At 36.5% G+C, this 26,246-nt stretch overlaps 1 protein-coding gene across 4 annotated transcripts in view; it reads right to left on the bottom strand.

Moving 5' to 3' along the window:
- l(3)73Ah (polycomb group ring finger 3-like lethal (3) 73Ah) overlaps positions 1-26,246 on the bottom strand; it is a 203,041-nt gene that overhangs the window by 125,016 nt on the left and 51,779 nt on the right. For all 4 annotated transcript variants that reach the window (XM_090393034.1, XM_090393035.1, XM_090393037.1 and 1 more), the window contains one exon: positions 24,370-24,475. In XM_090393034.1, the coding sequence (XP_090249160.1) occupies positions 24,370-24,475 (106 nt within the window). The remainder of the gene's footprint in view (positions 1-24,369; positions 24,476-26,246) is intronic.

The raw sequence follows: 26,246 nt of genomic DNA, 5'->3' as shown, positions 1-26,246 counted from the left end.
GCTAATGCTTCTGGCTGGTATCTCCACTTGGGCCTGGCTCCCACTGAAGAGACCTCAATAAAGGTCGAAACTAGTCTGGGTAGTGGTCCTTCCCTTAATGCATAACATGAGACATATCCGCAAGGAGATGTGTTTTGCATTATGGGAGATACTGAGATAGAAGTGTTGGTATCTTGCTCCACCTTTGCAAGGAGTCATTCTGGTGTTGCACCACCTTACCCCAGTCCTGAAGATACTTTCAGGCGCAAACTTTGTTTGCTCACACTTGGATAAAGGATTAAACTAAATTTATTATGTCATACTTACCAGCCCGATCATTCCACATGTACCCTGTCTTAATTGTAAATTCCACACCTTTAGCCACCTCCAAGTCAAGACCCTGTGATCACTGTCACCAATAGGTGCCAAAGTGATCATATTCGTTACGGCCAAATTCTCAGATGTAATTACTAGGTCAAGCACTCTCTGACCCCTAGTATTTTCCATTACATGCTGTCGCAGATAGTTATCCCTTAATAACCACATAAAATCCAATTCCTTCCTCCCATGTGTTCTCTCCTCCTTCCAATCAATGTTACCATAGTTGAAATCTTCCATAATAATTACCCTCCTTCCACTCATTTCTTTTATTTGCTTATGCATACTATCTCCACCATCTATTCCATCAACTGGTCTATAGCAGTACCCAACATGTATGTTTTGTTCTGCTAGTCTCAATCTCACACCAAATAGCCTCAAATGTGCTCTTTTCTCTATCCTGCAGTTCCACTTCTATTCTCCTTGACTGCAGCTCATCAGTTATCATTAATAACACTCCTAACCCCATTTTATTCTCCCTGTCACTCGTGAACACACCATACCCCTCACATTCAATCCCACTAGATATATTATCCTCTGCAAGCCATGTTTCACTAATGCCAATAACCTGTGGCTTGGAAGTGCCAACCAAGGCCAAAAATTCTTCCTTCCTGTTCCTAATACTTCTGGCATTAGTATACATGAATTGCAGAAGCCCATTTGTCCCAATCCTATTTTGATGCCTTATACTATCCCATTCTGATTTGTTGTCCTTTGTACTCGCTCGGGCATATTACACACATTCATACGCTCTACTGTCTCCCTACTTAAAGTCTGCATATCTACACCCCCCCCCCCAGTAGCTCTAGTTTCCCTGATTCTGCACATCCACTTCATTCACCAACACCTTTTCACGTCTCCGTACACCAAATTCATTCAAATGTAAACCATCCATCTTATATAAATCCTTTCGCCCATTGAACTCACCCCACACATTCACAAATTCCGCACCACTCTTCCTGCATAATCCGCACATAAAGTTATTAGCAATTTTGGCCCTCCTTCTATACTCTTCACTGTCATACTGCAGCAACACTCACCATCCTAACTCTCCCACTCTTCTCTTTTGCTACCTCAAGTAATTCCTTCAAATCCTCTCTCATAGCCATTTTGTCTTCTTTCAAATCATTCGTTCCTGCTACTACTACTATCAATTCTTTCACCCTCTGCTTTTGCATTCTAATTGACTTGCTTACATCCTTAACGTTTGCACCAGGTTGGTACAATTTTGTCAAACTGTCATCTATTACACCTCTTACTAAAGAATCACCATACAACACTTGCTCTTTTATTTTGTTTACACTGACTACCATACTTTTGCTGTTTATTAGTTTGTATACTAGGTAAACAGTTTTGCCAACGCTCCAGCTGCCGATATGCCCTATGTATCGCTTCGCGTAACCATGCGATCTCACTCAATGCATCTGTCTCATCATTTTTATTATCCGTTAATTCATTCATTTGTTCTGTATTTTTACCTTCATTCACACTTTCAACGCCACTCTCACAGCTATCAGCTATATAAAAAGGGAAATAAAACTGAATGTGAGAATCACAAAGGTATTTCTCTACTGAGTGTTCCTGGTAAGATTTATGCTAGTATACTTGAGAAATAGTTGAGAAGGATAGTGGAAGAAAAGCATGGTGAAGAACAAGCTGGATTCAGACCAAATAGAGGCTGTCAGGATCAGATATTCACTTTACGACAAATAGTTGAAAAGTCATGGGAATATAACAAAAGATCTATATTTAAGTTTTGTAGATCTGGAAAAGCATATGACAATGTGTCAAGAGAGAAGCCATTCACAACTCTACAGTTGTATGGTGTCAGTGGATCATTATATCAAGCAATACTTAGTCTTTATTTGAGTTGTAAGTCAGCGGTTAGAATTGAAGGAAGTACAGGAAGATGGTTTGATGTCAAATCTGGTGTGAGACAAGGATGTACATTATTCCCTCTGTTATTCATTATCTATATGGATCACATTATGATGGAAAGTGGTATTAAACATGATATCAAAATTGGAGATGTTAATGTCAGTTCTTTGGTTTATGCAGATGATGTTATACTTCCAAATAAATCCGCTACAAGTCAGCAAGATTCTCTGACTAAATTGAATAACTGTTGTAATAGATATGTTATGAAGGTCAGCAATAAAAAGACAAAGGCAATGAAAATAGGCAGAATCATTGAAAATGTCAACTGTATTGTGAATGGAGAACCTGTGGAACAAGTAAAACATTTCAGCTACTTAGGCACGATTTTTAGTGAAGATGGTAAATTAAATATGGAAACAGACAACAGAATCAACAAAGCTGGTATGGTGAGAAGTCAATTGAATAAATTCATATGGAATAAGAGAGAAATTAGTTGGAACACTAAATTAGCTGTATACAAGACTGTGTTCAAACCAGTTTTAACTTATGGATCTGAGAGCTGGGTCAGAAGTAAAACACTTGACCAAAGATCAGAGACCGCAGATATGAGAGTCCTGAGAAAGATTATAGGCGTGAACAGATGGCATCAATGGCAATATCATTAAAAACGAGGATGTTAGGAAAGAACTTGATATTGTCAGCATCCAGGAATGCGTTAATAGAGCTAATCTCAGGTGGTATGGTCACTTAAACAGAATGGGCAAAGAAAGATTAGCCAAACAAGTGTTCACTGCCAGGTTGGCAGGAAAAACACCCAGAGGAAGACCAAGATATAGGTGGATTGATATGGTAAAAAGTGCCTTAGAAGATAGATATATAAATATAAGATCTGACAATGTTGTAGCTTTGACAGGTAACGGATTGATTTGGCAGAAAATTGCAGGTAGGAAGCTAGTAATGATGTAAATTTTTCATGTAGTACTAATCATATCCTGTACACCCCTTGAGAGTAAATGTCAGGAATTTGATGATGTTTAATGGACAGTGCTTAGGTTATGGATGGGTCAACCTACTTGAAATTAACTCTTAAGATAGAAGGTTTTTAACTTAGTGTTTGCACTAAACACTATAACTACTCCCTCTTTTTCCTGAACCCTGGTGCCTGAAAAAATTATATTATTTAGACCTGTTTGTGTCTTCTTGGTAATGCAAATTATACTGACCTGGTATTTTGTATGTTTTTCACTATTGCTTTTCTACTAATAGAAGAGGACATCCATACAGAAATAATAGAATTTGATGGGTATGGCATATTCAGGAAGTAATGTTAATGATTGCAGAGGAATTAAAAGAACTTGCAAAGAGATCCAAATTAGTAGTGGTATGCGGTGGGTTCAAAGCTCTCTGGTGAGGTGGAAGCTAACAAGACAAAATACAACTACGTTATGTTATAGGTTGAGTTCATCTAAAGAGGACTGAACTTCACAGAAAGATACATCTTATGGATATAAATTTGAGAAAAGAAATAGCATGCAAGAATACTGGATCTAGTAATAGAATTTAGTTGGCCAAATAGTTACTATATCCACTCTCCAATCCAACAGGTGTGGGTTCAAATTCCAGTATAGGCAATGTCTTTACACTAGCGATGAATTTTGTCACTTAGTGCAAGACCATAACCCTGTTTATTGGAGGCCTGAGTGGCTTGAAAAAGTTTTATGTTTGGAATCTACAGTAAGGTTTCTCGAATCTATTTCTTAACTCACTCACAATACAAATACCAATATAAAGACTAACAACTTTTGTGAGGAATTCATATTATTATTATTATTTCGGGAAACTCCAAGGAGTCGACAGACATTGAGGGAGGTCCTAACATCATGTCAAGAACAACTATTCGACATTCACACAGTATCTATCCTACCTCGCCTTGAGCTCATTCACAGTCATAGCACCTACAACAGACTCTGGCAGCTTATTCCACTCATTTACCACTCTCAAAGTAAAAAACCTAGCTCTAACACCCTTGTTAACCACATTCTTGCCCAGTTTCCATGTATGGACCCTAGTCCTCCCACCACTAGTACTATTCTCAAAAATATCTTCTGAATTAATCTTATAGAAACCCTTCAGTAATTTGAATGTCTCAATCATATCACCCCTTTTCTGCCTATCAACCAATTTTTGCAACCCACAAATCTTCAATCTGTTCTCATAAGGTTCATTCCACAGACCTGCCACCATCTTGATCACTCGTCTCTGGATCCTCTCCACCTCCTCCCCATCAAGAAACCCTGGTACCCATATCTGGGCACAGTAGTCCAGATGGGGTCTTATCAGGGCTCGATATATAGGAACAATAACTTGTTTGTCTTTGCTTGTTAAAGTATTTTTCAGCAACCAAGTGATTTGATGAGCTGATTTAGCCACTTTTGCAATGTGCCCCCTAAGCTTCAACTCCCTATCCACCAACACTCCCAAATCCCTGGCCCCATCAATCTCCTGGAGTAGGGTTCCACCAATGTGATATACTGCAGCTAATCTTTTCACTCCAAAATGCATAACCTTACACTTTGCCACATTAAATTGACATCCATTATCCCTGGCCCAGTCCTCCAAACTATCCAAATCATCCTGCAAAATTTTGACATCCTGTGCACTCACATTTGCTCTACCCAACTTTGCATCATATGCAAACAAGTGAACACTTCCTCTCAGATCCTTTTCTATATCGTTAATGAAGAAATTGAAAAGTAGTGGTCCAAGAACAGAACCCTACGGCACACCACTAGTCACAAGCCGCTTTTGGACTCCACTCCTGAATAAACCACTCTCAGGTATCTCTCCGTCAACCACCCTCCTATCCATCTCACCAACTCTATATCCATCCCCAATCTGCTCCAGTTAACTGATTAGAGTTCCATGTGGTATCCTGTCAAAGGCCTTGGCAAGGTCCAGTAGAATCACTGTAAACCCATTACCCTTATCCAGTTCAGCCGTCACTGTGTTATAAAACGTGAGCAAGTTACTGAGGCATGATCTACCCTTCAAAAAACCATGTTGCCCCCCCCCATACAGTATCCCATTTTTCATCTATCCAATCCTGTATTCTTCTCTTGACTAGTTTCTCCAAGACCTTGACAACGATTCCTGATATGCTAATCGGTCGGTAATTTACAACAGTAGTCTTGGAACCTCCTTTATACAGTGGAACTATTTTCTCCTCTTTCCACCCCCTCACGACTAACCCAGACCCGAATCTCAGATTAAACAAAATTTTCAAGGGTACTGACAATTCTTTAGCCACTTCACGTACGACACGAGCTGGTATACCATCCAATCCCACAGATGTATTGACATTGAGGTTTTGCAATAGACTACTCACCTCCACCTCATTCACCACAATTCCCGTATAATCTATTGGATCATTCATTTCTGCAATGTCACCACCTAGATGATATACTCTTGCAAAGTGCTCGCTCAGTAATTCAACTATATCAACTGATTCAGTTACCTCCCTACCATCGGCATTCTTTAAAATCATTCTGCCATATACATTTTTTCTTTTACTTGCAACACATTGGAAAAACTGTTTAGGATTCTCTTTAGTCTGCATGGCCAATGTTCTTTCGTAATCCTTTTTTGCTTTTCTTACCACACTCATTACCCTTCTGGTCTGGGCTTTATACTGTTCGTGTGCTTGCCGGTCACCTTTCTCCTTAAATTCCCTCCATAGTTGTTTCTTTTTTTGCAGCTCAAGCTTAATGGTGTTATTCATCCATTTAACTCCTACTTGATTTATTATTCGGACTCTAGGTATACAGTCGGCCATTGCTTTATGCAAAAACTTTTTAACTGCCTCCCATGCACTGTCAACTTCTAGCCCTTGCAGTTGTACATGCCATGGTACTGTACCAATCAATCTCCTAAGCTCGTCATACTTACCAGCCCGATCATTCCACATGTACCCTGTCTTAATTGTAAATTCCACACCTTTAGCCACCTCCCAAGTCAAGACCCTATGATCACTCTCACCAATTGGTGGCAACATGGTCATATTCGTTACAGCCAAATTCTCAGATGCAATTACCAGGTCAAGCACTCTCTGACCCCTAGTATTTTCCATTACTTGCTGTCGCAGATAGTTATCCCTTAATAACCACATAAAATCCAATTCCTTCCTCTCATGTGTCCTCTCCTCCTTCCAATCAATGTTACCATAGTTGAAATCTCCCATAATAATTACCCTCCTTCCACTCATTTCTTCTATTTGCTTATGCATACTATCGCCACCATCTATTCCATCACCTGGTATATAGCAGCACCCAACTGTATATTTTGTTCTGCTTGTTTCAATCTCACACCAAATAGCCTCAAATGTGCTCTTTTCTCTATCCTGCAGTTCCATTTCTATTCTCCTTGAAAATATGAAAAAGACAGCTGTTTGCCTTCAGATGGAGAAAATGATCATGCAGTTTTAATTTGAGTTAGCAAATCACGTGAGAGTTTTCAATAAAAAAAAAAGGGGGATATATATATATATATATATGTTGCTGGCCTGGCTGGCCGAGTGGCTAGTGTATCTGTTCTCCAGCCAAAAGGCTGTGGGATCAAATCCTGCCGTGGGCATGGATGTTTGTGATGGTCTGTGGAAAGATGTGATGGTTATGCTCGTTGGCGGCAGATATAGCGTTGATGTGGTTGCAGTCAGTTGGTGGAGACAGGGTTGTACAGCAGGTGCCCTCCCTCGATAAGTCCTTGGACTCCCTGAAGATGTCAAATAATAATAATATCTTTTTTATATAAGGCACGTGATTAAGACATAACGAGAAGGCAGCTTGAAGCAGTGCTTGAAAAGTTGTTAAAGGATATCTGAAAGAAGCTACAGTAATCTACTGCTTATCTAACAGAATTGGAAAGGCGACTTGATTTATCCAACCATTCTGATGATTGAAAGGTTGGATAAATCAAGTGCAATTATATGGTGCTCTATCAGAAGTCAGCTGACATGCAAGAGTTGGTGAACTAAAATGGATAAACAGCAGATTACTGTTTATCTGACTGCATTCCAAGGGAAATGAGAAGAAATTGCATGAGAGTTAAATGGATGAATAAGATTTTGAAGCAAAAACTGCATGAAAAGAAAATATAATTCCAAGATGATCATTCCATGTGAAATCTAATTAAACTGAAGATGCATACTTCTGTATTTTGATGAGAGTGAATTATCCTACCTTTCAGATGGAAGGAAATTAGATTTTTCCTGACATCCTATTAAGTATAGCAGCCATTTTTATTTGGCAGATTCATAGAATGTTTATAATTTTGGAGGATTTCAAAATTAACTCCAGCTTATTTCCAATTTGTTCAAATTTTGAGTTTTTAGTGCCATTTGAATTGACAAGGTGTTCTGTTCAATTTCTTATTTGAATTTTCACAAGCTAAGTTTTTTGCTCCAGATGGCAGCCATCTACTAAGTTCCAACACTTAATAGATGGCTGCCATGAATGAATCCACAAGGTGAATTTGTGTTATGTAGATATGTAGTGGAATAAGTGTGCCCCAAATCACCTTGGCTGAAGCATTATGGAAAAAAAATGCCTTAAAATTAGAAACAGCTGACTTAGAAGTCCAAAAAAAAAAGTAATGGTGTGGACCAAATTAACATTTGAAATTTTTATTATTCCATTCTGTTACTTTCATCCCTTCAAGCCTAAGTAGACTTTTGAGAAGGAAACTGCAATTTTTTTTTTAGGATCATGAATGGTGTGTCATGTGACAGTAACAAATGAAAAGTAAAAAATCACTGAATGAATGCTTAAAAAAAAACATTTATGCAAAGGTAGAAAGCGTGTCAAAAACAGGGGAACTCAGAAATCAAAGGAACTGTAATCTATTTTTTTTTCTTTTCTCTATTCACTTCATTTTCAAGTGAACAGCATTTTGATAACTGAAGTCAAGTGATGATAAAACAATACAGTTCGATGGTTAGCTAGGCCATGTCTGGTTTTAAAATTAGATATAGTAATAATTTAAATCAGAGAAAGAGTACGATATGAACATGAATTATGTAAAAACACTGAAATTCTCATGGCCAAACCTGTAAGAATTGCTGTTAAAATTAGATCATATCCATTGAAATAAATTACATTTAATTGATGAGTACTAATTGTTTTTTTATTACCTAGCCAAATAAAATTAGTTAAAATAGAACAAAACTTTATAAGAGTCTAAGTGACTTAAAACCACAGTGCACACACGTTCTTTGCAATCTGAAGTAACATGAACTTAATATTACACTGCCTATATATCTAAGTTACTTGTATAAAAGTATAAACTTTGTTTTTTTTTAACATTTTATTCCTTTTATATAAAGTTCGGCGAGTCCAAGCATAAGCAAATACCTGGATAGTGCAACACTGAGGCAACTCATAGTAAGGGGCAAGCTCCGTTCACTATTCTTGGTATTTACCCATAATGTGAAACCCAGCTCCTAGGAGCTGTATTACTGTTCTACATTATGAGAGAAGGTCACTACCCAGACCGGTTTCAACCTTTATTGAGGTCTCATCAATGAGTAGGTAAACCTAGATAATACCAAGTTTGTAGCGAGCAGAACTTGTATACCCTATTATAAGAATTGCCAAGAAGGTGTCCTAATAAATTACTAATTATATGAAGAGGCAAAGACCTGTCGCCGAATTGAAGCCTTTGGCTCTTCATATAATTAGTAATTTATTAGGACACCTTCTTGGCAATTCTTATAGTAGGGTATGTAAGTTCTGTTTGCTACAAACTTAGCATTATCTAGGTCTACCTACTCACTGATGAAACCTCAATAAAGGTTGAAACCAGTCTGGGTAGTGACCTTCTCTCATAATGTAGAACAGTAACACAGCTCCTAGGAGCTGGGTTTCACATTATGGTTAAATACTAAGAATAGTGAACAGAGCTTGCTCCACCCTTACTATGAGTTGCCACAGTGTTGCACTGCCAAATGAATTGCACCAAATGTTGCACTAACCAGGTATTTGCTTACGCTTGGACTCGCCAAACTTTATATAGTTTCTATATTCGGCTATGAAACAATATGGGATGTAATATCCCTTAACTTAAATAAGTTCACGTCGTCGAATTGAAGCCTTTGGATCTTCATATAATTAGTATTTTATTCTGCTTTAACATTGATGCTGGCGATTTGTAAAAATTCTTTAATATGTAATTTACTTACTTCACACAACTCAGAGGTCCTAAAAATGTCTCGATATGCTGAAAGCTGGAAAGAAAGAAAGGAAAGAAAAAAAAAAAAAAAAAAAAAATGCAGCTTTCATTTGCAAAAAGTTGTTTAGGCTGCTAGGCTGAAAACAACAGAATGCAGCCAATTTTATTTTACAGCCACCTATTAAGAGTAGCTCAAAAAAAAAAATCCAAATTTTTATTTGTCTCCCAACGTAACTTTTTTGGGCTTCAAAATCAGCTTTTTTTTATATTTTACTACTTACATCCATAAAACACACATGGGTTTTCTAAAAAGGTAGGTCTTCCTTTAGTAATTGATTTTTATAATAGAATGACTGTAGAGATGGATAAGGAGAATTGATTTCGAATTTTGCCAAAGCATGTGACTAAGATGCTATCATGACATGACAGGTATCAGAGATATGGATGTCGGGTCTAAGAGAAGTAAGGTGAACAACGAGGTACTACATGGTGACTTCCCCTATGAGCTCTGAAGATGACACACTGTTGAAACAGCTCACACCCTGTTACCCCCACCCTTCAACCTATCCCATCATATCTTTCTTCCTCTTCTCCAAAAAATGTTCCTATTTTCACCCCCCCCAATCCCAAAGCATTCCCTACCCACTCTTAATACACACCCACACACACTAGGATGGTCTGAAAAGTTTTTGGCCTCGACCACAGATGGCAACAATATCAGCAAGATTTTTTTTTTTCTAAGTTGGTACATCTGCCATAAGCATCCATGTGAAATTGCAAGTCATTCTATCAAGTAGTTTGTTTTATACAGTTGTCGGAAGCAAAAGTGTTGTCTGAATCCCTTGAAATGGATAACGTTGAGTATCGTGCAATTATAAAATTGTTTCTTAAAGAAGGTTTAACGGCAAAAGAAATTCATTTGAAGTTCATAAAAGTTTATGGGCACTCTTCTCCTTCATTTTCAATGATTAAGAAACGGGCTGCCAAGTTTAAACGTGGCCGTACCAGCCTTGAAGATGATCCACATGAAGGACATCCAAAATCCAAAAGTGTAACAACACCAGAAATCATTGATCAAGTGCACAATATAGTATTGGATGACTGGCGAGTCAAAGTGCAAAACTGCTGAGACTATAGGCATTTCAAAAAAACATGTAGGATATATTTTGCATGGAGAATTGCAAATGAAAAAGCTTTGCGCAAGAGGGGTGCCTCGCTTGCTCACATCAAATCAAAAAACGCACTCGCATGAAAATCTCTGAACAGTGCTTGGAGCATTTTAACAAGAATAAAACTGATTTTGCACGTCGATTTATTACTACGGATGAGACTTGGATTCACCATTACACACCAGAATTCAAACAACAGTGAAAACAGTGGACAGAAGCCAGTTGTTCAGTGCCAAAGAAGACAAAGTCAGTTCTGTCAGCAGGAAAGATAATGGCATTGATGTTTTGGGATGCTAAAGGCATTTTGTTTATTATCTTGAAAAGGCTAAAACAATAACCAGGGAATATTATTCCGATCGTTTAACCAGACTAGACGAAAAAATTCATGAGAAAAAACTCTGTTTGCAGAAGAAAAAAAATCATCTTTCATCATGACAATGCACCTGCCCACAAAGATGTTTTGGCAACGGGAAAATTAAGGGATTTGCACTATGAAATGTTAGAACATGCATCCTATTCCTCAGATTTGGCCCCCTCTGACTTCTATCTCTTCCCAAAACTAAAACTCTTCCTTGTTAGTCAGTGTTTTTCTTCAAATCAAGAGATGATTGCAGCTTTAGAGGGATATTTTGCAGATCTTACTGAGAACTACTACAGGGACGGGATAATGGTGCTGGAGCATCGTTAAAATAAATGTATAATCTTAAGGGAGATTATGTTGAAAAATAAAAATAATTTTGAAATTATAAATTCATTTTTTTTATTGTTAGGCTGAGAACTTTTCAGACCATCCTCATTATATATATATATATATATATATATATAAAAACCAGGTTTTTCAAAAAGATTCACACACCCCTTGCCTCACCAATAATTCTCCCACATCACTCTACCCCCACCGTTTCCCAAACTCCCTTCCCTAAATAGCAGATAAATGTTTATCACCACACCCCAAGGATGTCGCTGAATAAGAAGATGGCCAGTAATACCTTAGCAAGGTATGTCGGAATTTCTCCTCTTATATTCTCATATCTATCTAAAACTTCAGTAATGCCCTAAAACTGAGTAAAAAGCCAATGACATTATAAAAAGGGGGCACTCCTAAACAAAAATAGGCAAAATAGCCATAAAATTAAGTTAACACAATTTAAAGACCTTAAAAATCATGACATTTTTTACTAAAGATCAGAGTAGATCAAAAATCATTAGAGGATAAAATAACAGTATAAGTGAGACTTTAATTACTTAGGTTTTATGGCAACATATCTAAAAGACAAAGTTACAAATAAAAACAAATTTCAGAATATCTTCAGAACAACAAAAAACATTAGAAACCCAGCTTAAAATTTATAAAGAACAAATTAAAACTTACCAGTTTTAATTTATTCTTTATAAATTTTGAGCCTTTCAGCTCTATATTTTGGTATTATACTTATGAACATTCCTCGAGTTCATTTCTGAAGAATATAAGGAGGATATTTGGTGAACAACATAGATTCATAATGCTGCGGAAAGATAAGTAATTTTTTTCAAATTTTTCTAACAATGTCCAGTAGATTTATTGCATTTATTTGTTTTATAAGTGTGTGAGATAGACTGAATTATTTAGATGTAAGTACAACGTGGATATTTCCTTGAACTATATATTGTTGGCAATGGCACCTATGCATAGCAAAACGATGGCTGCCAAGATGTCTTCGTTGGGCGAGCTATGTGCGATTTTGTTCAGTGTAAAATATGCGAGATGTATTCATTGTGAAGGTTAAAATATTTGTGGAAGGAGAGCAAAACTGGTGAACAATTGTATAGTAAATGTTTTGAGAGTGAATGCAGAGAGAACAAATTATGTGATAGTAGAATAGAGTACTGAGAGAAGACTGGAAATGTAAATATCGATGTTAATACTGAAACTGCAGTGGTAGACGTTCAACAGAAAGTGGAAGACCTGATTAAAGAAATAGTGAGCCTGATTGAAGGGGTGCAGAAACAGCAAGAGATTAGTCAAACTGAGAACAGAAAAATGCAAGATGTCTAAAGCCAAAAAGAAAATTGTAAGAATAAAGGAGAGAAAGAACATAAAAAACAGACAATTTTTTTATGGTGATTCTATGATAAGGGAGAGTACCACGAAAGCATTAAAAAAATCTTTTCCTGTTGTGAAAATTAATAATATTACTAATGCTGTGAGAATGAAGAAAGGGAAGGTGAAAGGAATTGATGTTTTGGATGACACTAATGACCTGAGAGATGAGAGGTATTGTATGAGGAAGGATGTGAAGGGGTTATTGGAAGAAGTGAAAAGGGAAGGAGAGGGTGAAGTTGGTGAGTCTGCTGCCACACTATGATAAAGATGAAAACTCAGAAGGAGAGCAATGATACCTAACAAATCAATATGCAGGTTGTGCAGAAGGAATGATGTAGAGTCTGTGGACCTATGATCTGAGTTTGGTGGATGGAAAGATTTGACAGACAATGCTGACAGACTGCACTTAAATAGATTTGGAGTTAAGTGTCTAGAAAGAACTTTGTTCACTGAAATTGTGGAAGAACCAAGTCAGGAAAATTAAAGCAATTAGGGCAGATGCAGAGAGAAAGAGAGAGAGAGAGAGAGAATGTGTGTGTGTGTGCGCGCACACGAAGGCTCCCATGAAGTGAATGAGTGTGTGAATTAACAAAAGTTTAGGAATCTAGTCTCTTAGGCAACAATATCAAATGATATAGTCAATTCAGGATATAAAGGTGGTTAGGGGGCATAAGAGGATGCTACAGTTTATATAAACTGTAGCATCCTCTTATGTTAGAAGAATCGGGAATATGAGGGAGAAGTTTTTGGCATTGGTTAGTACAACCTCACCAAAAGTTATAAGCATTAGTGAGACTTGGCTAACAGCAAATGACACAATTACAGGGATAGTATGTGATGGGTTTAGTATTTTCAGGGAGGATAGAGTAGACACGACAGGGAAGGTATTACTGATGATGGCAGATGAATTGCAGCCAACAGGAGTAAGAATTAGAATGACAGACTTTTGAGTCAGTCTGGTGTGAAATTGAGGCTAGTGATGATGTGGAAGATGTACATCAGCAGATTAGTACAATGAGTGCAAGTCAAATTATTATTATGTGGGATTTCAACTTCTGGGACATAGATTGGAAAGATCATGTGGCAGGAAGGAAATGGAAGTTATACACTTATTGAGAAATAATTACTTGAAGCAGAATGCGATGAAGGGGACTCAGGGTGCAAGAGCGTTGAATCTGGTTATAGGATCAAAAGACTTGTCTATAACTAAGGGCTACATTTCTTCCAATTGGAAAATTGGAAGAAATTGAGCAAAATGTGGAAATTCCAGTAAGAAGCGATATATGCATAACTGCAAGGCAGGTGATTATGATATACTTAGGATGCAGCCTGAAGCAGTACAAGGGCATGAAGATCTGCAAGGGAAGGATGTTCACAGTGTGTGGAGGATAGTCAAGAGGTATCTGGAGGAAGCAATATCGTACTGTATATCCAAGGTCAGAAGGATAAATCAGGCAGGATGGATGAGTAGTATTATTAAGCATGTGCTGAAAAAAAAAAGGGGGGGGGGGGGAGAGTTGTGGAGGGTATGTAAGAGAAAAAGGGTATATTATGAGAAGAAATTAGCCATTTTTTTTTCATTATGTGGCAAGTAGAGGAGAAAATGACTTGAATGAGTTCAGATAGTAGAGAGGTAACAGAGGCAGACAAAATTGTTGAGCTACTAAGTGACTATTTTGCAAGGTTATATCATCCAGATGAATATATTGTTATGGCAGAAGTGACAGATACTGATGTGAGAACAGAGGTTGATGAATTGGAGGTACTCAGGATATTGCAGAATCTGAATGCAAATACAGCTGTAGGAATGGATGAGATATCAGCTGATTTTAAGAGCATGTGCAGGGGAACTGGTCATGCCTCTGACTAGGCTTTTTAATTTAAGTCTCAGCTCTGGCAAAGTCCGAAGAGAGTGGAAAGAGGGCAAAATAATTACTTTGCATAAAGGAGGATGTAAGTCTGTGGTAGCAAATGACAGACTAATTCAGTATCTCAGGAATGGTAGTAAAAGTACTGGAAAAGTTGGTCAAAAAGAGAATTCAGGAATGGGTGGAAAGACATATGATACTCTAAGAGGGGAAGAATGGTTTTGTGAAGGGTCAATCATGCCCTAATAATGTGCTAACTTTTTTTATAATAGAGTGACGGCTGAGTTGAATAAAGGGAATGGCTAGACAATGATACTGTTAGATTTTGTTAAGGCATTTGACAGGATACCACGTGGAACTCTGTTATGCAAACTACAATAAATGGTGATATGAATAAAATGGTAGCTGATGGATGGAAAAAGTAGTATATGAAGGAGCAGACTCCAGAAGAGGGAAGATGACTAGTGGTGTGCCACAGGGCTCTGTGCTGGGACATCTAGTGTTTAAGTTGTACATAAATGATATAGGAAATAATTTGAAGCAGATATTCAGTTATTTGCTGATGATGCAAAGTTTGGTAGGGCAATAGTTAATCAGGAAAGGAGCTTGCAGGATTGATTTAAATAAGCTGGCAGTATGGGCAAAACATAATGGATGGCAATTTAATGTGGAAAAGTATATAGTTATGTATTTGATACAAAGATTACAAGCTGTGTACAACAGTGAGGGAACTGTACTCCAGGAAATCGATGAAAACAGGGATATGGGGATAGTAATAGATAGAGAATTGAAGTTTATAGAGCATATTACTAAAGTAGCCAGGGTTTCAAAGGATAACTTGGTTATTGAAAAACACACAAACAAGCAGAGATAAGAGAGTTATCATTCCACTTTATAAAGCCTTGATATGACCACATCTGGATTACTATGCTCAGACCTGGTCACCTGGGTTTCTTAGAGATGAGGAAGTGGTGGTGGTGGAGAGGTTCCAGAGGCAAGTGACCAAGATAGCAAGGTCTGTGGAATGCTCCCTATGAGGATAGATTAAGAGTATGTGTATTACAGAAGTTGGTTTGATAGGTAGAAAAAAAAAAAAGGAAAGGAGGGGAATATTATAAATAATTAAAGTTACTTTAAGGATTTTATAAGAATGATGCAGGAGAAATGTTTCAGTACTTAGCTAGAATGGCAGAACAAAAAGATCATCCTGGAAGTTGGAAAAGAGTGTGGTTAGCAAGGATGAGAGGACTAGATGTTTTGTTTGGAGAGTGGTGAAAAAAATGGAATGGGTTGCCCAAGTCAGTTGTGAGTGCTTTGTCTATTAATGGTTTCAAGGAGAGGTATGATAGATATCATGATGATAGTTCGGTTTTCCCATGATCAGTCTTAGGATTCCATGGAGATGCCTATGCAATAATAATAATAATTGACAATGGGACTGCTATTGGTCTCTGATGAGAAACAAGCAGTCAAGCCAGTGATATCTAATTAAAGCACTAATGAAAAAAAGCAAATATACAGGCTCCTGGGCAGAATCTGTGTGTTTTAGTGCAGGCCAAAGCAACTCCTATGCCGATGATTATATTTTCATAACCTCATAAAATTCTGAACTTTTAAGTTTTAATTTATTCAGCTATAAAAAAATTATAGATCTTAAATATTCTCATTATGTATTATTGGAAAAATTACTTGATAAAAGGTTCAGTGAAAACTGCCCATCATAAAGCTGACAGTTCTAAGTTGCAACTATAAGCATCTCACAGAGAATTAATGAATGATGGCAACACTGAATGATGGTATCAATGATACTATACTATTATCCAAGTATCTTTGGTCAAGATGAAACAATCTGCTCTTACTCCATGTTGAAAGACAGAATTTCCTGGTATCTGTGACAAAGTGTGAGGAATTATGAAATTATCCAAAAATGTATAGGAAGGAAGACTCAAGAGATTGAAGAAAGTGATTTGAGGGATCGCTTGTATTACTCAGTTGTATTGGATGAAGGCAATCTCGTTACAGATGACACTACTTAATGAGGATGAACTTCAACTCAAATCAAAACCACCAGTATAAATGAAAGATGATATAAAGGCAGATGATGAGGCCAACAATTTCACCAAATAAATAAATAATAATGATGGATATTCACAATGCTGTGAGATCCTATACAAAAGTTAATTATAATCTTCAGGAAAATTAAGAAACCTTTCCAAGGTAAAATCACACCATTCTTCAAAAAAGTGAATTTCTTATCTAACCACCTATGCTTAGTGTGAGGATAGGCTTTTATTCTTACACAGTACTGTATTATGTATTTTAATACCACGATATGTTCAGGGTAAAAAAAGGAATAAATAGGACTTCATCAATGGATAAATCGTCAAATAGGTCTTAGGGGAAAAATGTGAATTGCAAAAACTAAGAAATCTAATCCCATGTTTTCTGTAGTAGTACAGAGTGTCCACATTGGACCTCCCTAGTTTTATAGAATGGTAAAAAATCAAAATTATGTAATGTTTGGGTTGTTTATATGTTCCAAAAACTCTACAAATTTCATCCAGAATTTTTTTAGAAAAACTTGGGGATTTCAACACCTTACACTTTAAGTAGTAGTAACATGTTGAAACTAGGGAGGTACAATGTGGACCATTTTCATATTGCATTTGTTTAGTGTTTTTCAGGAATGTAACCACTGTGAACAGCAAACTTCTACATTCTCCCAATTCCAAACAATATTTTTGATCATGACAAATTTTGAGTTCTCTAAGAATGTGAAGGTTAGTCTTCACATTCTTAGAGAACTCAAAATTTGACAGTTTTTGAACTCCATTCATTTGGAGTATACTGTTCCTGAAAATTATAAATTTCCCAGCTTGGGGAATGCGTGTATTGCCCTGACATGAACACATAGCGAGTTTTGAGTTTTAATTCGACTGGATGCTCTGTACATATTCATCACTGGAAATTTGAACAGAGTATAGTATCAGAAGCTTTACCATAAAACTGCCATCATATTAAACAGGCACAATTATTGAACATTTTTTGTGGGATTAACTCATACAAAGAGGAGCAATACAATATCATTACACTGCTGTCTCCAAACCTCATCGATGGAACAACACACCCAAGTAAAAAAACATTGTTTGGGTGCCCTTCACACCTGAATAATCTAGCAAATTGAAAGATGTGAGTGTAGAATTCTGTCAAGCAGTGCTGCTCCATAGGATTGATTGAGTTCTATTTCTCCATTAACTCTAGTCTCTAGTCAGTGACAAACGACGATGCATATTCAGTGTTTTTAACAAAGGTGTGCGAGTTGCAGCCTCCTCTAAAAATTCATACACAGTACAGTTTCTCTATGCATGATGGAAACAATTCAGATGTGTTCATCTGAACACATCTGATTCTTTGTGTTCAGATGACATCTGAACACAAAGAATCTCCAAACACAGATTCTTCAGGGTCTAATGGGAAGAAGGTAATCAGCCATTTCAAAGAGTAACAAATGCAACTGGTAGTAAGTTAGGCATACCTGGTCACATATGGGATTCACTGTCACCAATGAACTCCAAATTTTTGGACACATTACCAACAGCAGATCTGGGAATGCATTACTGGTGTGCAATACCATGTAAAAACATTTTCTTCAAATGACATTCAACAATTAGTTCTCTTTGAAGTACTTAGAATGATCATTTGGTAGAGAAATTTGAAAATTATTTCTTAATTATAAAATTATAATCACAAAGCAAAAAGGGTCCAGGTGGAATACTACAGGTCCTTCTACCAAAAAAGGACAGAATGGAAAATTCAACATCTCTGAAAACTCAGTAAAATAAATCCTTTATTTTAATGCATGATAATGTTCTGGTGTACTGATCCCCAAGAATATGTATTAAAATTCTAGTCTCTAATCCACATTGCATAAGAATGCACCATAATTTAAGTTTATACTCAAATGAATAAAATGTTTACTAGAAACTATTTTTTGGTAGTTATCACTGCCACTATTTAATAAATGCACCTTTAAATAAAGTGCTTAAGGGTCAAAGCTGTATAACTGAGAGCAGACCTCCACATAGCCTTTAAAGAAATGCGGAGAACCGATCAGGGCTTCTGACCTAATGTCCAATCCTCACCTTCTCGTGGTGCACCCTGTTGGGTATCTACTTGGATACTGAACGAACGAGGATGGGCTGGCAATTTGGGATTTAGCCGACCAAATTGTATTCTTATTGAGTTAAACCAAAATAAAAAATGATGGGGTACAACATGACAAAATTTCATGCCAGCTGGGGCGTCGCCCAGTTAAACAAGGCCCCCCGTTGTTTTTGCCAGGGAACCAGGGCGAACAGCGAAAAGTCAGCTACTGGAACAAATCTGAAAACAAACCCCAACTCAACATCACCAGAGTTAAAGATAGGAAGCATGAATGGCAAAGAAATGGAGCTAGCTTAGGAATTAGATAAGTACCAGATCAACATAATAGGGGTGATTGAAACAAAAAAGACAAATACTGGTGAGATCTTTCTGAGCAATAAATACAAAATGTTATATTCAGGCAATGACACTCAAGGAAAAGAAGGAGTACCCATAGTATTCAACACAAAATACGAGGCTAATCTTCTTGAATGGCAGTCAGTCTCAAGTAGAGTAATGTGGGCAAATATGAGAATGGGGAACTGGACAATGAGACTTATTTGTGCCTATGGACCCAGAGAAGGTTCTACTAAGGTAGAAGTGAAGGAATTTTTTGAGGCTTTAGAAAAAGCAACTGACACAATGAAAAAGGAAAAGTTGGTCCTTGTTAGGGATCTAAATAGCAGAGTAGGAAATGATTGTCAGACATACAAAAATATTTTGGGAAAATTTGGAGAAAAGAGCAAAGCCAATAATAATGGCAAATACCTGTTGGATTTCTGCTCAGGTCATGGACTGGTTATTACTAACACCATGTACCAACATAAAAATGTGCACAAATTCACATGGAGAGAAAAGGCAAGGAATAAGAAAAGTCTCATTGACTATGTTATTGTTGATAGTGATGTTTTCTCCCTGGTGCAGGACACCAGTGTACATACAGAGGATTTGAAATTGGAATTGATCACTAATTAGTCTTGAGCAGGATAAAATTGAATTTCATATTGAAAAGAATAACATGTAAGAAAGTTTTAAAGCGAATAAAAGTTGAGCAGCTCTCAGATGTGAACTGTAGACTAAAATACATAAAAATTATTGAAGAAAAAATGAAAGAGTTTGAGAACAGAAACCAAACCTTGGAGATTCAGTGGTAAGCCCTGAAGAAAACCCTGATTGATTCAGCCAGAGAGGCATGTGGTCAGGTTGTCTGCAAGGATAGAAAAATCAGAACTAGATGATGGACACAGGAAGTTAAAGAGGCAGTGAAGGAAAAGAAGAAAGCATATCAAAAGTTCCTGGCAAATAAGTCAGCTTGTGCTCTTAAAGAATACAGAGAAATGTAAGAAAGCTAAACACTGTGTAAAACTAGCTAAACAAAAGTCATGGGAGGACTTTGGCAAGAACATAGAAAATAAATATGAAGAAGGTGGTAAGATATTCTGGAGGTTGTTGAAGAAGCTTAGAAATGGAGGAAAGATGTAAAAGAAGCTTAGAAATGGAGGAAAGATGTAAAAGAAGTTAGAGATGATAAAGGTTACATGAAAACAGGAGAAAAAGATATCCTTGAAGTATGGAGTAATTACTTTGAAAAACTGCTAAATGTAACAAGCAGTGATGACAGCACAGTGATAAAAAACACTGACCAGGCATGCAGTCAACAATACATATCCATACTTGAAGTAGAAAGAGCCATAAAGAGGCTTGAAATGTGGAAAGGCAGCAGGAGTAGATGATATTCGACCAGAAATGCTGAAGTATGGTGGTATAAAAGTCTTACAGTGGCTTGCACTGCATAGTGCAGAAAGCCTGGAACAGAGGGACGAATTCCCAATGATTGGAGTAGAGCTCTCATAGTACCCATATATAAAAAGGGAAATAAAACTGAATGTGAGAATTACAGAGGTATTTCCCTACTGAGTGTTCCTGGCAAGATCTATGCAAGTATACTTGAGAAACGGTTGAGAAGAATTGTGGAAGAAAAGCTTGGTGAAGAACAAGTTGGATTCAGGCCAAATAGAGGCTGTCAGGATCAGATCATCACTTTATGACAAATAGTGGAGAAATCATGGGAATATAACAAAGATCTGTATTTAAGTTTTGTCGATTTGGAAAAGGCATATAACAAGGTACCAAGAGAGAAGCTATTCAATATGCTACAGTTATATGGTATCAAGGGCATTATATCAAGCAATACTTAGGCTTTATTTGAGTTGTAAGTCAGCAGTTAGAATTGAAGGAAGTACAGGAAGATGGTTTGATGTCAAATCTGGTGTGAGACAAGGATGTACATTATTCCCTCTGTTATTCATTATCTATATGGATCACATTATGATGGAAAGTGGTATTAAATATGATATCAAAATTGGAGATGTTAATGTCAGCTCTTTGGTTTATGCAGATGATGTTATACTTCCAAATAAATCCGCTACAAGTCAGCAAGATTCTCTGACTAAATTGAATAACTGTTGTAATAGATATGTTATGAAGGTCAGCAATAAAAAGACAAAGGCAATGAAAATAGGCAGAATCATTGAAAATATCAACTGTATTGTGAATGGAGAACCTGTGGAACAAGTAAAACATTTCAGCTACTTAGGCACGATTTTTAGTGAAGATGGTAAATTAAATATCGAAATAGACAACAGAATCAACAAAGCTGGTATGGTGAGAAGTCAATTGAATAAATTCATATGGAATAAGAGAAAAATTAGTTGGAACACTAAATTAGCTGTATACAAGACAGTGTTCAAACCAGTTTTAACTTATGGATCTGAGAGCTGGGTCAGAAGTAAAACACTTGACCAAAGACCAGAGACCGCAGATATGAGAGTCCTGAGAAAGATTATAGGCGTGAACAGATGGCATCAATGGCAATATCATATTAAAAACGAGGATATTAGGAGGAAAGAACTTGACATTGTCAGCATCCAGAAATGCGTTAGCAGAGCTAATCTCAGGTGGTATGGTCACTTAAACAGAATGGACAAAGAAAGATTAGCAAAACAAGTGTTCTCTGCCAGGTTGGCAGTAAAACGACCCAGAGGAAGACCAAGATATAGGTGGATTGATACCATACAAAGTGCCTTAGATGATAGAAATATAAGATCTGATAATGTTGGAGTCTTGACAAGTAACAGACTGATTTGGAGGAAAATTGTAGATAGGAAGTTAGTAATGATGTAATTTTTTTCATGTAGTACTGTCATATCCTGTAAAACCCGTGAAGGTACTTGGCAGGAATTTGATGATGACCTTTAAATAAATGTATTTGTATAATATTCTCTACTAATAATTAACAAAGCACCTCATACAAAACTCCCAAAGGACTGTCAGACAAACTGAGCCATTTAAGACTTAGTAAATTACTCAAAACACAAATAACATTGCTTTCAGCCTCAACTAACTAAAACTGCCACATGAATCAAACCCATAGCTGAGCAATTAGTGTATGATGCTTGCCAACCAATAGACTATAGGTTTGAATCCACAACATGGGCATGGATGTTTTGTGAATGTGGTTAAATGGGAGATGATTGGTTGAATGTCTTTTGGGAGGATGAAAGATATCTTCAAAAGGTGATATTCCCATTAGTTTAAAGGGGAAGACTTCCAATCAGTGTGTCATATCTGTAATTACATATGGCAGTGAAACCTGGAACTTAACTCAAAATATGATTCACAAATTGAAAGTTACCTAGAGAAGCACAGAAAGGAATGTGCACGCTGTGACACTTTCAGACAGGATACTCTCCCAATTGATAAGATTGAGAACAGGTGTGTAGGATTTCAGTTATATTATACATTCAAAGAAGGGCTGGACACACTGCAAGATTGCATAAATTACTAACAGAGTGGAGACCTATGGATGGTAGTAGACAAACAGAAAGACCAAGGAAAAGATGGCAAGATGAAATTGTTAGGACTGATGGAAAGCAATGGATGGGAAAACCCCAAAAATAAAATGGAATGGAGAAAACCGGGGAAGACCTTCATCTAGCAGTGGACCAGGTCGAAGAAGAAGAAATGTGAAACTACTACCTTGTTTATTGGCATCATGCAACTTGACAATGTTCTATGATCTCTAGAGCAGAATTTAATCATGATAGCTTTTAGGGGCAGGATTCACATAATAAAAAAAAATTAAGTTTCTCAAACTTTCAAGTCATGTACCATGGTCACATTGAGTTGTTATAATAAGATATAACAACTCAACCAATACACCAGAGAGCAGCCAAATGACAGACTATGGCCAAAAGCTTTAGTTACTCATACTTTACATATTTAATTGTGCAGTTAATATTCACAAAACTTATTTAATTAACAATAAATCTCTTTCATGTTTCAATATCTCGGTGCACCTTCAAACCTGATAAATATCTCTGCTTCAGATTTCATCTTCTAAAAACAATTCTTTTGTACATAACCAGCAGTTCACAAAGTTAAAAATACCAAGCAATTTTAAACCTGGTTTTACTCCATTTCCCAAGTAAGCAAACAGACAAACAAGTCAAGTTTGCGCCTGCAAGTGATGCAAGTCTAGCTGATCCTACAGGTAGTGCAAGACCAAGGCAACTCGTGGTAAAGGTGGCATAAGCTCCGATCACTAATCTTAATATTTACCCTTAATGCCAAAACACATCTCCAAGGAGGGGATGTATGATGTTTTGTATTAAAGGCAAGGGGTCACTACCCAGACCGGTTTCGACCTTTATTGAGGTCTCATCAGTAGGAGCCAGGCTAGAAATACCAAGATTTAGTAATACAGAGCTTAAGTATTTTACCAGAACAAGTTACCATAAGGTGTTTTAACCTTATTAAATAAAAATCTCTGGAGGAGATATAAATGTAGAAATAGAAAGTATTTTACCTTGGGTATAATAAATGTTAAAAATACCAAGCAATTTTAAACCTGGTTTTACTCCATTTTATCTTGCACTACCTGTAGGTCTTGCACTACCTGTAGGATCAGCTAGACTTGCATCACTTGCAGACGCAAACTTGACTTGTTTGTCTGTTTGCTTACTTGGGAAATGGAGTAAAACCAGGTTTAAAATTGCTTGGTATTTTTAACATTTATTATACCCAAGATAAAATACTTTCTATTTCTACAGTTCACAAAGTGCTATGTTCTGACAACACCAGCTACTATAGAAAAACAGGTTAGGCTGCTAAGCTCTGTCATAATTTAAATCTGAGATCAAAAAAAATTCTGAAAGACTTTTTTCCTGATGATTATATGCCCCTCTTAAAGTTTGAAAGGCATTTCTCCATCACTAAATTCAGGTAACATCTTACTTCTAACTACTCTAACTAATTTTAAATAATTTTGCAAGTGTTCTATACACATTACTTCACACTAGCCATATCACCACATTTCCTAAACAGCACAATTCATTTCATTTGAAAGAGATGCTGATACAGCATCAATGAAACATTAGGAAGTTACTAATAAAGAGTAATTCTGTTGATTTTATATGTAATCACTTTTGTGTATTAAATCTTGTTTTATTATCAAGTATGATTTCATAATACATTTAAAAATATACATCGGAAACAAATACATTGCCAGCAGCATATTTTTTTTATAATTACTTAAAAGGACAACTACTTTACATGACACACAATTATGTACTAGAATAGCATAACTTACATGTGTGCAAGCATTCAATAACTGTAGTAGCATCAATCAAATAACCTTTGCAGATTTTGCATGTGATGTGGGAATTAAGTGTTTTTAGGCGTATCCGCCTTTCCATCTAAAATGTAAAAAGAGATATTTCATAAAATAAAATTACATTTACTACAATGAACTGCTTTATTTATATTGATTTATTAAAAGAACATATACAAAAAGAAAAAGAATATTTACCGTAGTAAACTAGTTTATTTCTCTGTTTAAAGCAATAAATATAATTAATATATCAAAACTGAGAAAATGATCTATTTTTATGACACCAGATTACAGAAGGCAGTTAAAACTTACAATATCTCTGTTAATAAAGTATCAAGATTGGATCTAACATCAATAAGTTGTAATTTTTAGAAAAACATGAGAGGACTGTGAAACAAGGAAAAAAAAAATCAATATAATGAATTTGTGACAGAACTGTAAATTGGTTTGCTGAACATATTCTAGCAGTTTTAACAAAGATGGCAAAATTAATATGCCAGTATGGATAAATGACAACTGAAGGCTGGGTTGTTTAGGATTGATGGGAAAACAAGCTATGAAACATCAGTGGCAAGTGTATGTGTTCTTAAACCAGTCTCTTCTGCAAGAGGAAAAACCAAATGCCTGAAAGAAAACTGTTCTTCATATCCTTGACAAGATAACAGTTGTGGAAATATCTATAAAAAAGAATGCAGCACAAATTAAGTACTGTGCAAAATCTAAAAAACTAGAATTAACTTATCTGGTAATACTCTTGAATCTTGGAATGGATTTAGTTCTGACTTCGCCCTCCTCCTCAATCATTCTCACATGCAACCAAGCACAAATCCCAAAAGAGGTCCCAAATCACATGTCCAACCTTCCATGTTATTTATTTTTAATAGGTTGCCAATTTCTTCTTTAGCTGTTTGTTTTCTGGTGACTGTTCTTTTCAGATTTCTGTACCAATGCAAGAGTGTTCAAAAGATTTCTTTCACTCACCTGAAATCCTATCTATGGTTCTGCTGATAATAGTACACTTCATTCCACCTACTCATTTGTCAAACCACTTGCAGTGTTAAGCATTCCAAGTAACTGTAAACAAGCCTGTCTACAACTGAATGTTCCAACACCAATCTCTATACTATTCTTCAGTGAAGTGAGGCCAACCTAGTCACTTTCAAACGATAGCGAAATATAATCCCATCTTCTTTCCTAGAAAAATGAAATAAATTCACATCCACTTACTTTCATTACTACCCAGATGCTCAGAGAAAGAATCAAATCTCTCTCTCTTTTCTTGGACTAGCATTTACCACTAGGTATTCCTGGTACAAGCACATCACATCATACACACTTCAGCTCGCCACCAAAAAACAAATGTCCCTTTTTGCTCTTCTTAAACATATAGTTGCTAATCTTATATAAAAATTTCAAATATGCCCAAAAACCTACCTAAAAATCTGCAAAGCTTTCCAGACGACAATAATTTAACTTAACTGATTATCCTGCTCTCAGAGACTCTTCTCCTGATGTTTTTTCTGGTAATTCTATAGATACTGTTCCAGTAAGCTGACAACATGATTGCTTCATTTCTAAGCCTTAAAAATGCTTATAGTGAAGGAAACGCGAGTAGCAGTTGCTGCTGCATATACATTTGCATTCAAAATACAATCTAAACAAACCAATTTCTCCTTAAAACAATTCAAAATAAAGTGAATTTCATCAATAAGCAGCTTCTATACAACACTTCAACAGTGTTATTTAGTTAGACCCACAGTCTGAGCACTTTACATTCAACTTTAAATAGCTTGCCTCAATATTTTATTAAGCCTGTAGCAACATCTAAAAGTCATACTTGACAAATCAGTATACAC

The sequence above is a fragment of the Typopeltis vanoorti genome, chromosome 5, assembly GCF_054136105.1.
Source record: "Typopeltis vanoorti isolate ZY-2024b chromosome 5, IOZ_Tvanoo_1.0, whole genome shotgun sequence".
NCBI lineage: Eukaryota > Metazoa > Arthropoda > Arachnida > Uropygi > Thelyphonidae > Typopeltis > Typopeltis vanoorti.
Note: the sequence above shows the minus strand (reverse complement) of the source record. Positions and strands in the feature narration are given on the sequence as shown.